At 53.4% G+C, this 11000-nt stretch overlaps 5 protein-coding genes across 5 annotated transcripts; 1 reads left to right on the top strand and 4 right to left on the bottom strand.

Annotated features, from left to right (window-relative positions):
* Positions 1-47: 47 nt before the first annotated feature.
* CAB5 (Dephospho-CoA kinase cab5) lies at positions 48-863 on the bottom strand (the record flags this gene model as incomplete). Its single annotated transcript, XM_062893380.1, has 1 exon — positions 48-863. The coding sequence occupies one exon, from the start codon at positions 861-863 to the stop codon at positions 48-50; it is 816 nt and encodes a 271-aa protein (XP_062739178.1).
* An 872-nt stretch (positions 864-1735) lies between these two features.
* Positions 1736-2677, bottom strand: QC762_705300 (uncharacterized protein; the record flags this gene model as incomplete). Its single annotated transcript, XM_062893381.1, has 2 exons — positions 1736-2320; positions 2447-2677. 2 exons carry the CDS (start codon positions 2675-2677, stop codon positions 1736-1738), a joined length of 816 nt encoding a protein of 271 aa, XP_062739179.1.
* A 742-nt stretch (positions 2678-3419) lies between these two features.
* QC762_705310 (uncharacterized protein) lies at positions 3420-3563 on the bottom strand (the record flags this gene model as incomplete). The annotated part of the gene is made up of 1 exon (XM_062893382.1): positions 3420-3563. The coding sequence occupies one exon, from the start codon at positions 3561-3563 to the stop codon at positions 3420-3422; it is 144 nt and encodes a 47-aa protein (XP_062739180.1).
* Positions 3564-3967: 404 nt separating this feature from the next.
* Positions 3968-5785, bottom strand: TIM23 (Mitochondrial import inner membrane translocase subunit tim23). The gene is made up of 2 exons (XM_062893383.1): positions 4600-5785; positions 3968-4540 (listed from the first exon to the last, which is right to left on the bottom strand). Exons 1-2 carry the CDS (start codon positions 5257-5259, stop codon positions 4478-4480), a joined length of 723 nt encoding a protein of 240 aa, XP_062739181.1. The 5' UTR covers positions 5260-5785; the 3' UTR covers positions 3968-4477.
* Positions 5620-10983, top strand: QC762_705330 (uncharacterized protein; the record flags this gene model as incomplete). Its single annotated transcript, XM_062893384.1, has 7 exons — positions 5620-6122; positions 6191-8053; positions 8074-8304; positions 8351-8597; positions 8653-8957; positions 9015-10212; positions 10270-10983. The coding sequence occupies exons 1-7, from the start codon at positions 5998-6000 to the stop codon at positions 10981-10983; spliced, it is 4683 nt and encodes a 1560-aa protein (XP_062739182.1). The 5' UTR covers positions 5620-5997.
* Between the last annotated feature and the right edge of the window lie 17 nt (positions 10984-11000).

Here is an 11000-nt window from a genome sequence, read left to right on the forward strand (position 1 = left end):
ATCATGTACCGTGTTCCATAGTCCCGACTCATCTTCATCACCACCAACTACAGCTTAGCCCTCTCCCTCCTCTCCCTCTCCTCCCACTCCCTCTCCCCCCTCCAATTCCTCCACAACCCCCACCCCCCAACAACCAACGCCAACGGAGGACAAACCCACAAAACCCACCCCCACCACCTCGGGCTCCCCCTCTCCACCTCCTCCATAACCCTCCTCAACTCCCTCTTCAGATCGTCCTTATCCCCATCATTCCAAACCACCACCCCCCCACCAAAAGCCGCCCTCTCAACCTTTTTCATCACCCCCCCCTGACTCCTAACCCGATTCTCCGCATCCTCCCTGCTCAAATGCCCATCCCGCCTCATCAACCTCTCCATCTGAACCTCCTCATCCCTCACCCCAACAACCATAACCCGTCCCACATACCGATCAAGCTTACTCTCAAACAACAACGGCACATCCAACACCACCGCCCTTTTCCCTTTGACATACTCCCTCACCACAGCCCAAAACATGGCCTTCCTCACAGCAGGGTGCACAATCCCGTTCAGCACCCCCCTGTCCTTCGCCCTCTCCAGACTAGTACCGAAAACCCTCTTCCCGAGCGCAGGTCGGTTCAACGGGCGGCCTTTTCCGTTTGGTCCATTCTCCGGCATGTCCTCTGACACGGGGACGAGTAAGTCGGGTGTGCTGGGGAGGAAGTGCTTCACAATGGCATTGTAACCCGGCGTGCCCGGCTCGACGACCTGGCGGGCGATCAGGTCGGCGTCGATGATGGGGAGGTTGTAGGGTGGCTGCGATAAAAGGGAGGAAACGGTTGATTTGCCCGTGGCTATCGAGCCCGTGAGGCCTATGAGCAGCATTTTTGGCAAAATTTCTTTCTTTAGTGACTTTTGGTGAATATGAAATTGATGATAGGGGTTGTGAGATAATGGCAAGAGTTGATGAATGAGTATATGTGAACTAATAAAATGGGAAGCGGGTTTCGTTAGCCAGTGCCCATGGCAATCGTATGATGATGCGGGGAGGAGGATCCTCTTCTTCCTCCAACACCTTTTTGCCGAGCTTCTCCAAGCTGCTTCCCCCGATTCAATCGACAGCTGATGAGCTCAGCCTTGGCACAAGAGGTAAAACCCGCCTTCGTCATCGCAAATGGACAATGGCGTGCACGGCACTAACACTTTCACCCCAATTCCCCCACCAAAACTGTTAACATCCCGCCAAGCCGGGTCAAATCTGGGGTTCGCTTTGCATGTGACATCTGTGGTATGCTGTCAGGGACCCTTGGCCTTCTGTAGCGGCCCGCTTTCAGCCTCACAGCTCCGTTTTTGACCTCCTTCAACCTTCACATCTTCACCAGGCACTTCACGGAGCATAAAAAATATCAAAGGAATGTATTGGCAGTATAAAACCAGCGCAGAAACCATCCCCTAAACGCCAGCGACAGAAAACCGTTGGCCATTCCCTTTAGTACCATCGCCAAACCGAAAAAGAACCCATGCCCATCCCATGATACCATTCCCATCCATCTAAAAGATGACCATCCATGAGATCCTGACGTGAACTCAATCCTGTACCATATAGAGGAAATGATCGAACCGACTAGATTAAATAAAGGCAACGCAGCCAAAAGAGATCTGCCTCAAAGACAGCAGATTGTTCGTCAAAGGCATCGCTAACAACACTAGCTCGTTAGCCAACGTGCTCCACAGTCAACACCAAAGTATACTCACCTCTAGACATCAGGAGGAGCCTCAAGACGCTTGGCATAAAACCAACCATCCCTCACATACCACTTGTGCTTGAGCCGATCAATCTGACGACGCTGGTAGAGACCCCAATGGCCATCCACCTCCTCCACCCACCACTCCTTGTACGGGTCCCTGTTGGCCGGCATAAAGTCCTGAGGCTCGAAGCATCCCTCCTGCTTGGCATGCTCAATGTCAGCAGCCAATCGCTCGCTCTGAGTGAGGCCAATGCCCAAGGCAGGCTCAAAGTGGACGTGAGGAGGCTGCGCATCAGGAGTTGGGCTACCAGGGAAAGCTTGGTGGCCGTGACCGTTCGGCATCTGCATCAACGGATTCATGCCCGGCTGCATCCGAGAGTAGGCAATGCCGGCGCCGGGGAAGCTGGGCGGAATGGGACCACCTTGAGGGCCAAACATGCCCATGGCAGGCATACCAGCGCCGGGCATGGCGGGCATGGCAGGCATGGTGACGCTGGCGGGGGACGACACCACAGGTCCCTGAGGACCCATCATGTAGCCTCCTTGGAGGGCGTAACCACCCATCTGGCACAAGTGAGTGTCTTGACCGGTGACCTGTGAAAAACTTGATTAGCAAGTGTCGCACAAAATCTGACTTGAAAAAGCACATCAAAGACCACTCGGTCGCCTGTTCGATGACTGAATCGAAACAAAAAGTCGGAAACTGCTGGCGTCAATTACCTGAGGAAAACCAGCAGCCGGGCCAGCGAAATAAGCCATGCTAGGGGGATCCCGACGAGGGATGTACGTCTGGGTCATAGGTCCAAACTGGGTGGAGGGCAGCTGGGGCTGAAAGTGAATCCCATTGGGGTTCAGGACAGGAGGGGCAGCCGGGAAGGCACGCATTGAGCGTAGAGGGGTGGTCGGCCTGGCGCCATTGTTGCCGTTCTGGTCATCTTGTTCCGACTTCATCTTGCTGGTAAAATGACTCGCCTGCCGGGTGGGGTGGGAAATCGAGGTCGAAGCGAGCCCTTTTATGAGGAATCAAGCCGACAGCCGGGGCAGGAGCTGCTCCTATAGGCTGCCGGGCCGCACCTGTGCCCTCATCATACCCATCTGGTTTGCGTTTGAGGTTGATAATCTCCGCCCCCAATAATTCCATTTTTCGATCCACCTCCCCGCTCTCCCTATCTCTGATGGCCATCTCCCGTTCAAAATCATCAGCCGCGTCTTGAACCACATGTCCCAAGACTTTATGTTCAAGCTTGGTCGGGAGCGCATCGGGGTTCTTGGTGAGCCCTTCAAGTCTGAGGTTCAGTATCTCGCAACCAGTAGCTAGGTGGTCAATGGTATCAGAAAGCTCGGCGAGGAGCTCATTCTGTTCTTTGATTTGGTCGGCAGAGTCGTCGTCCTTGTTCGGCCCAGAGGCGGGGCCTCCTATGGTGAGCATTTTGAATGTGTGGCGATCGCCGGTTGTGTGGGTGTTGCGCCGATACAAGAGTCAACAGGACTGCAGAAGTCGGTGATCTTTTTATCCTCAACAACAACACCCCCATTCACTTGAGCGGGTCCTCAATTGCTCCAGGAGCTCACTTGAGCTATGGCCACTGGAAATTATTGTGGGTTCAACCTGGCCATCTTCACTCACTGGCTTCAGTGCTCAACTTGCTCTCCCAGCCGCCTGGAGGTGCCAGCTGGGAGCAACTAACCCTTATCAACACCGCGTACGTACCGTATCTCGAAGAATCCACATGTTTCTGGTGCGGCTCCAGTGCCAGCGGTAGCGTTGGGGATTGCTACGCTGGTTGCTCCCGCGCTCGTGGGTTGTCTTGGTGATTGGCCAGCAGGGGAGGCACATGTCGTCGAAGTGGGTGGATGGTTGGGGTTGGATCAAAATGTGAGTTTTGAAGACTTTACTTGGGGGCGGAGAAGAGAAAGGAGACAAATCCTCAGGACGACCTCAGATCACAAGACATAGCACAGTGCGGAGATCAGCCAGCAAGGAAGGCACCACGGGAGCAGTCAGGTCTTGGTCACACCGGCCAGCGAGTATCGTGTGTTGTCGCTGATAGCACTGTGTAGTCATCAAGCTGTTCAGAGGGCCATTTTACAGCTATTCAGATTCACAAAGGAGAGCTGGAAGAAGGTCTTTTGAGTGGACTCTGGTCGACGAACAACACACGATGAGCTCTGTGGATTTTATGAATCTCTGCCTGATGCCAGATGGAAGGACTTAAAACCCCTGAATTGTGTCACCTTGGCATCAGACAACCCCTTTCGATCCGGACCTCCCATATATAACAGTAGACATTTCGACTGCCTGGCACCATAACACCCAAAAATAGTCCGGCAAAATGCCACCAAGCTGATCAAAATATGCCACATACCAATTCGTCCTGTCCCTTCACCCCAGAGGGAACAAATGATTCTATATGACCACCAAAACACCGCTATTATACAATTTCCATTGGGAGGAGAGAATACCCTTGCGCTATGCATAAACCCGTCCGCCACCCTAGGTACCACCCCTGGCCGAGTTTTTCCCACATTCATCTTCGTACACATCACCCTCGAGCCCTCCGTAAGCTGAATTTACATATAGCAACCGCGAGGTGGGCCGGGCACCAAGTTTCGAGGCAAGTCTGCTGCGATCTCGGGTCGATCAAAGAAGAGATTTATCGTCGGCGAAGCTCACAAGGGCTCCCGTAGATGCCATCGAGTCATCTCGTTTATTTTCGTAGGAAGTGCGATCACGATCAACATGGTCCTGCTTTAAAGGTTCTCGAGCTCCTTGTGTTGCGGTTGGCTTGTGGGGAAGAATGTGCGCCGGGTGATCTACAACACAATTAGTTCAACCTTCTTGAGGTAGAAATCGGAACGCAAGGAAGACTTACCGCCCAGAGACCAGCCACCGAGGCCACGAGACCACCCGAAATCATCATTGGCCGGAGACCCCTTGTGCTCTTGAAAATCGCGCCGCTGATGCCACCCGCCAGAATCATGTTGGCAGCATCGTGCTTCCCCCTGACGTAGCCAATGTATGAGTTGACGCAGTTGTACACAATAGCCACCACACCCGCCGAGTTGCCCAAGAAAGGTCCTCTCCTGGTGATCGAGTTGAGCACCGTGTTCAACCGCAGCTTTGGCGGCTGGTCGGCCGACCTCCTCAATCCTTCTTGCAGACCCCAAGCACCTCCTAATGTCAGACCTGCCAGGTAGGTCACTCCGGTGCCGTAGCAGAGATCGTCTGTGAAGCCGCGGGATGGCAGTACCGACTGGCCACCGGGGAGGTCTGTGAGGGCAGAGTCTTCGAGGCTGAGGTAGTCGAGTGTGTCCTTGTCGATGCCAGCGAAGGCATGTAGTTGTGTTGGGTCGGCGAAAGAAGAGGTGCCGAGGAACTGCTCAACACCCTGGGCCTGGGTTGGGTCGAAGGGAGCTGGGGAGGAGGCATAGCCGGTGCTGGTGGGTGGTGACTGTGTGGTGGGTGGCGGCGCAGTCGATGAGGGGGTTTGTGACGAGGACTTCTTGCCCGTCAGGGTATCCCAGAGAGACATTTTGGCGGCGGAGGGATAAACCGGACCGAGAGGTGACAAAGATAGAAGCCGAATTGGATGGAGCGGGTGCTGTACGACGGGGTGGGCGTCTACACGGCGGGTTCGCAAGACGGGATTTGGTGCGCTGAGGTCTGAGTGGGAGAGAGCTGCCGGGTTGGGGGTCACGTCGGCGGCGATCGATAAGCAGTCAAAGCCAAAAAAAATTTACCGGCCATGAGGATGGCCCGTGCACTGGCTCGGGCTTGGCACCCGTGTAGAGATCTACGCAACTACCGCTGGAAGACGTAAGACAATATGTATTATGAAGTAGGTAGAGCGAATTACGTTCTTCTATGCCTCTGGTCAATTAGATGATAATATGAACTTGAAACCTGGAGAGTCCCCTTCAACTCAGTGTTGTAAGCGTTGTAAGCTGTATTAGCTCTCCCATAATGACGGCAGCCAAGACCAAGGTGAGCAAGGTGAAGGTGCTTGTAATTCACGGTGAGCCGTGACAACCCTATCCCCGTACAACACCCAAAATTTCTCCCTCTTCTGGCTGTCGCATATTCAAGTCCAGGATACACTCATTTGAGCTTATTGGGAAGAGAGCTATATGCCGGCGATTTGAGGCTCTTGCAGTTCTACAATCTTTTATTCTCACCACGTTCGTTGGGAACCCCATCATCGCACCTTCTCTGAGCTTTCATATTTCACTACCCCTCCTTCTTTGATAAATTTATCAAGACCCTGCCAAGCATGGAGGGGCAGACCTCAGACGGCAGCATCGATGCACTCATTTCTGGACTCGGCCCGGAAATCTTTGAAAATGCAAACACCATCTCAAAATGGCTGTTGAGTCGGCCTGAAGAAACCAGACCCCAGTATGTTCACGTACCTGTATCTCACCCACATAGGCAATTCATTTCACTAATGATTACACCCTCAACAGGCTGGCCGAGGCCCTTTTCCAGAAACTCTTCCAGGATGCCTCACGGGCTCGCCAATATCATGGAAATGGTCACGCCTGCGTCAGGCTGTGCAGCTTTGTTCAGCAATGCTTCAAGTCTAGCGACCAGACCTTGAAGAAGTGGTCCACCACAGAGGCTCTCACTTTGGAGCTCTTCCTCTTCTACTTGGAGTGGTACGAACACGATCCTCACAGGGCCCTGCGCCTGATTCTGGATGTGCTTGTAGCGGCTTGCACCGACAACCCTTGCCCCGAGACAGGACGGGCCATCAAGGGACGCGTGCTGGAAACGCTCGTCCAAATCATCACTCGAAAATATCCCAAGCAATTGACAAAATCAGGACTTCAATGTCTTGAGCATCTCCTCAGCAAGCGCGTGGTCTCATTAGACGACATAGCTTTGACCTACAAACAGGTAGAGCCAGCAGTGGCTTCTCTGCCGAGTCTTGAGCTCTGGAAATCATTCGTCTTCCATCTTTTTTCCTGGATGGAACTTACCTATGTTTGCCCTCTGGCCGGAAAATGCATCGTTCATGTTTTCCGCGGTCTAGACAGCGCTGCGGCACTGGACCCCACCACAGGGTTCGACGTTGAGTTATGGCGGCAATGGTTACAAGATGCCCTTGTTCAGAATCCAGAGATTTTGGAAGACATCAAAAACTATGTGCTGGTGGCCATCTTCAAGGCCGATAAAGCTGCGGCTTTGAGACTGTTACATGTCTTCAACAAGCAGCAGCTCTCTAACAACCAGCAAGGATCCGATCAGGGTATTTTACTTCAGCTGGCTACTTTGGAGCTGGGCAAGAAGACTGGTCTGGTGGACGAGCCCGCCAGCCAGCCTGAGGAGTCAAAATACCTTGCATTGGACTCAAAAGTTTTGGGGACACTGCTTGGCCATCCCACCATTTCGGTGAGATGTAGCGCTCTGTCCCTGGTGGTCTCATCCCAGGCCACCACCAAGCCTCTTTCAGAGGATGCCTTCAGCCTGTTAAGGACATACCTGGCCGCCTTTCACGCGGATTACGATGCCAAAGTCCGTAACGAGGTCCTTGGACTCACCAAGAATCTGCTGAAGCGTGTAAAGAGCATCATCACCGTTGCTCGACGAAGTTTGGCCGATTTTGCAAACCGGGAATCCCAACTCGCCGCTGGCGGTAATGCCGAGCCACCTCTGAAGAAGAAGAAGGCGGGTCCTGAAGCTGCTCTGAGGGATGCTTCCGAAGCGAAATTCGTTCTTACATCGCACCAAAACTTCCTAGAGTGGTATGTAGGCTTTCTCAGAGACGAGCTGATACCTACGGCGTCCTACCAGCGCCATATTACTGCTGTGAAAGCTGCTCTTTTGGCCGTCAGAGTTGGAAAGCACGCCGCTGCTACAGACGATACTGTTGATGAGGATGTGATCCGATTGATTGCTAATGATCCTACCTGGACTCGTCTTCTTTTCGATCTTCTGTTGGATCCCTTCGACGACGTCCGAGAGGCTGCTTCGACACTCTTGAGTTTGATACCACAAGAACTGATAGCTAGACCTGTGGCCCAATCACGGAGATCAGAAACGCTCCTCGACATGCTTCAAAGCTTCTGTGGACGGGCTAATGCGTTGGCTGACAGAACTGGGCGAGCTGACCATGGTGATGGAGCCGCTCGGGCTCAGGGTCTTTCATGCAGCTGGCTGAATGCCCAACAGCTGCAGATTCAGTACCTGGCAGAAATTATCAGTGGTATTGAAGCCAAGATTTCCAAAGCGGAACAAGATTTAGGACATGCGGCAATCGAGAGCCCTGTTCATGCCGATTTTGCAGCAATTAGGCAAGTCAACGAACATGACGAAGCCAGGGCGTTGTACTGACATGTCTATTCAGCTATGTCTGGCAGGTGCTCGCCAAGCAAACTTACGCTGAAACCGAGTTAGAAGCCCTCCGCCAACTTCAAGAGCGGATATTTGGTGGAGCGCAACGGATATGGCTGGCAGTCAAACATGTTCTTTGTGATGACTCCCCGGAAGGCCATTTGCCCGAAGAAATGGAAGACATTGAAGGCCTGGACACCAAGGACCTTCTTAGTTACAGCTTCCGCGCGGTCCACGAGTCTAGGTACGGTCATCTTGCCCTGCGTGCAAACCCTGCTAACCGTTCCTAGTAACCTCTTGCGCCTCATCATGGGGACCTTACGGTTGAAGGCAGTGGCCGGTGTGCCTTTTCCTCCTCTAGAGGTGTTCAAAAAGACAGGTTACCTGACTTTTGAACAACTGGCTCAGCTGAGACATCGTGGTGCCTTCTCTACAGTCTCGTATACTTTTACGAACTGTTGCCAACTTACCCAAAATCTGAAGACTGTGTACCCTAACGCTGATGAAGAGGCTGATCTTCTTCGTGACTGGTACAAGGTAAGTAATCAAGTTTTGCTGTCGAAAGAATGGCTGCTGATCTGTCTACTTAAAGGGGGCAGTAGAGTGCATCATGACCCAAGCATCGACGACTCGCCGGTCGGCAGGCATTCCATCTCTTATTGCCGCTGTTCTGTCGGCGAATGCCTCTTCTCCGTCTTTCGACGAGGTCTACGGCAACCTCGAGCAAATTGGAAAGAAACCCGTAACGCAAGCTGAGACTGATGGCTCCAACCTTCCGCAAGTTCACGCCCTCAACTGCCTGAGAGAAATCTTCAGGAGTTCGCTTCTCAGTAAGCGCGCCGAGGGTTACTTGGCCAGAACGCTGCATCTTGCTTCAACCAGTCTGAAGTCTGAAGTGTAAGTTCGTCGAAATAGGCCGTGAATATGAAGATAGCAAAACTGACAAGAGGTTAGCTGGGCAATCCGCAACTGTGGCCTTCTCCTTCTGAGAGCGCTCATAGATTGTCTGCTCGGCACCGGCGAGAGCAAGGCCATCATTGAATCTGGTTGGGACGGCAACTCTGTTCGTATCTCGTACAACAAGTATCCGGAACTACCAGATATCATTCTCGGCCTTCTTGAAGCAGACGATGTCGACGCGGGGCTGGCCAACTCTGCCGCTGCGGAAGCGGTATTCCCCGCTCTTGACATCATTCGTCGTGCTGGCCCTCCAGAGGAGCACAGAGGCGAGCTGCGGAAGCGCATTGAAAACTATCTTGGCAGCAAGGTTTGGCACGTTCGTGAAATTGCTGCCAGAACCCTCTGCTCCTTCTTGTTGAGAGAGGATTGGGTGTCTGAGATTGGCAAGCTTCTTGAGCAAGCCGGCACTTCGTCCAATCGGCTCCATGGCGCTCTTCTCACAGCGAGATTTGTTATTGAACGCAAGTCAGACTTGGGCAGTGACCTAAAGACAGAAAATGCTTGGGCAGAGTCTCTTGTGGAGATTCTTGCTACCAAAAGCGAGGTCTTTGGACGCTGCCCAGAGGTGGAAGCGGGTTATCTTGAGATTCTCAACCTGCTCATCAAGCTTCAATGTCTGACCGAAGACAAGCTGGCTTCCACTCTCCAGATCTCAACCAAGACCGGGAGCCCAGCTTCGGCGCTGTTGGAGATGGAGATTGCTCTCGGACTAGTCCACGAAACAGCTTCGTCCGGTGACGTTGCCGGTCTCCGCAACTACCTTGTCGAGCTGCTAGCTAGAGATGTCAACGTCGCCAGCCGAATGCTCGAAGCCATTCCAGCTGCCTTCTCCCAGGCGCAGGATGACAACTCCAGGGTCCGGTCAGAGATTTGCCAGTTGTGTGTTGAGGTCTGCAGCACTTCACCTGCCCCTGAGGTCCGCGCGGTGTCACTCGCCAACCTCGGGGCGCTGATGTCGGCCATGCTCTCCAACGGGCATACTTCCGAATTGCCCTCCCTGTCCCAGCTCGACACCCTCTGGTCAGACCTCACAAAGTGGTCCATCAACCCAGAGCTATCTTGGGCCATCACCGAAACAAGCGGCACAATAATGGCCATTCTCGTCTCTTGCCACAGAGACAACCTCCCAGACTTGGACCAAAGACTCCGTAACTGGGGTGCTCTGATTTCAGATTCTCTGCACGTCGACAATGTAAGTCCCCTTTCCCCCATCCCCTTTCTCATCACCCACTAACTGTGTGCCCCAAAGTCATTCGACACCCGCCACACCGCCGCTTTCTCTCTGCACACCTTTTTTTCCCTCATCCCCGCCCCCCTTTTCCGAACCGCGTACCTGCCGGCCTTTTCAGCCCTCTACACAGCCCTAACAGACGACGACGACGAAATCCGCGAGGTTGCCGCGCTCGCGGTGTCCAGTCTCACGGCCCAACCGGCAACAGCAAACATCTCGTCCAAAACCCTTGTTACCTCCCTCCTCCCTTCTCACCTCCCCACTCCAGAGTTTTTTTCCCTTGCCATCTCCCATTTAACCTCTGGTAACCTCCCAGCGGAAACAAAACTCGGCAAGGCGCTCGACTTTGACGACGCGTTATTCGCAGCAGAGGAGCAGAATTTGTTTGTTGACGAGGTTAGAGAGGCGAGGGAGTGGAGGAGGGGGTTGGTGGGTGCTATTGAGGCTAACAAAAATGGGGAGAGGGTTTTGAAAGAGTGGAAGGAGTGGACTGTGCAGGGGCTGAAGGCGGTGGTGAAGGTGATGAAGGAAAAAAGAGAGGATGGACCGTTGGGGTGGACGAGCGATCAAAAGGTTTTTGCTGTTGTGGCTCGGGTTTTGATCTCTGCGAGGGGGGTGCTGGCTGTTGATGAGGGGGAGGAGGTGGAGGTGTTGTTGGGTGAGGTGGTCGAGATGGGGAGGGGGGGGTTGTTGCATGGGGGTTTGGTGGGGTTGGCCTTGGAGGAGGTTTGAGTGTAGAACAACAATCG

Source organism: Podospora pseudocomata, chromosome 7 (genome assembly GCF_035222375.1).
Source record: "Podospora pseudocomata strain CBS 415.72m chromosome 7, whole genome shotgun sequence".
Taxonomy (NCBI): domain Eukaryota; kingdom Fungi; phylum Ascomycota; class Sordariomycetes; order Sordariales; family Podosporaceae; genus Podospora; species Podospora pseudocomata.

What these genes read in the sequence shown, in the direction of transcription:
- TIM23 (XM_062893383.1), bottom strand. Translation starts at nt 5,259, where the DNA reads ATGTCTCTCTGGGATACCCTGACGGGCAAGAAGTCCTCGTCACAAACC. An exon ending in CGGTGGCTGGTCTCTGGGCG is followed by an intron (nt 4,541 to 4,599) that starts GTAAGTCTTCCT and finishes ATTGTGTTGTAG; the next exon opens with ATCACCCGGCGCACATTCTT.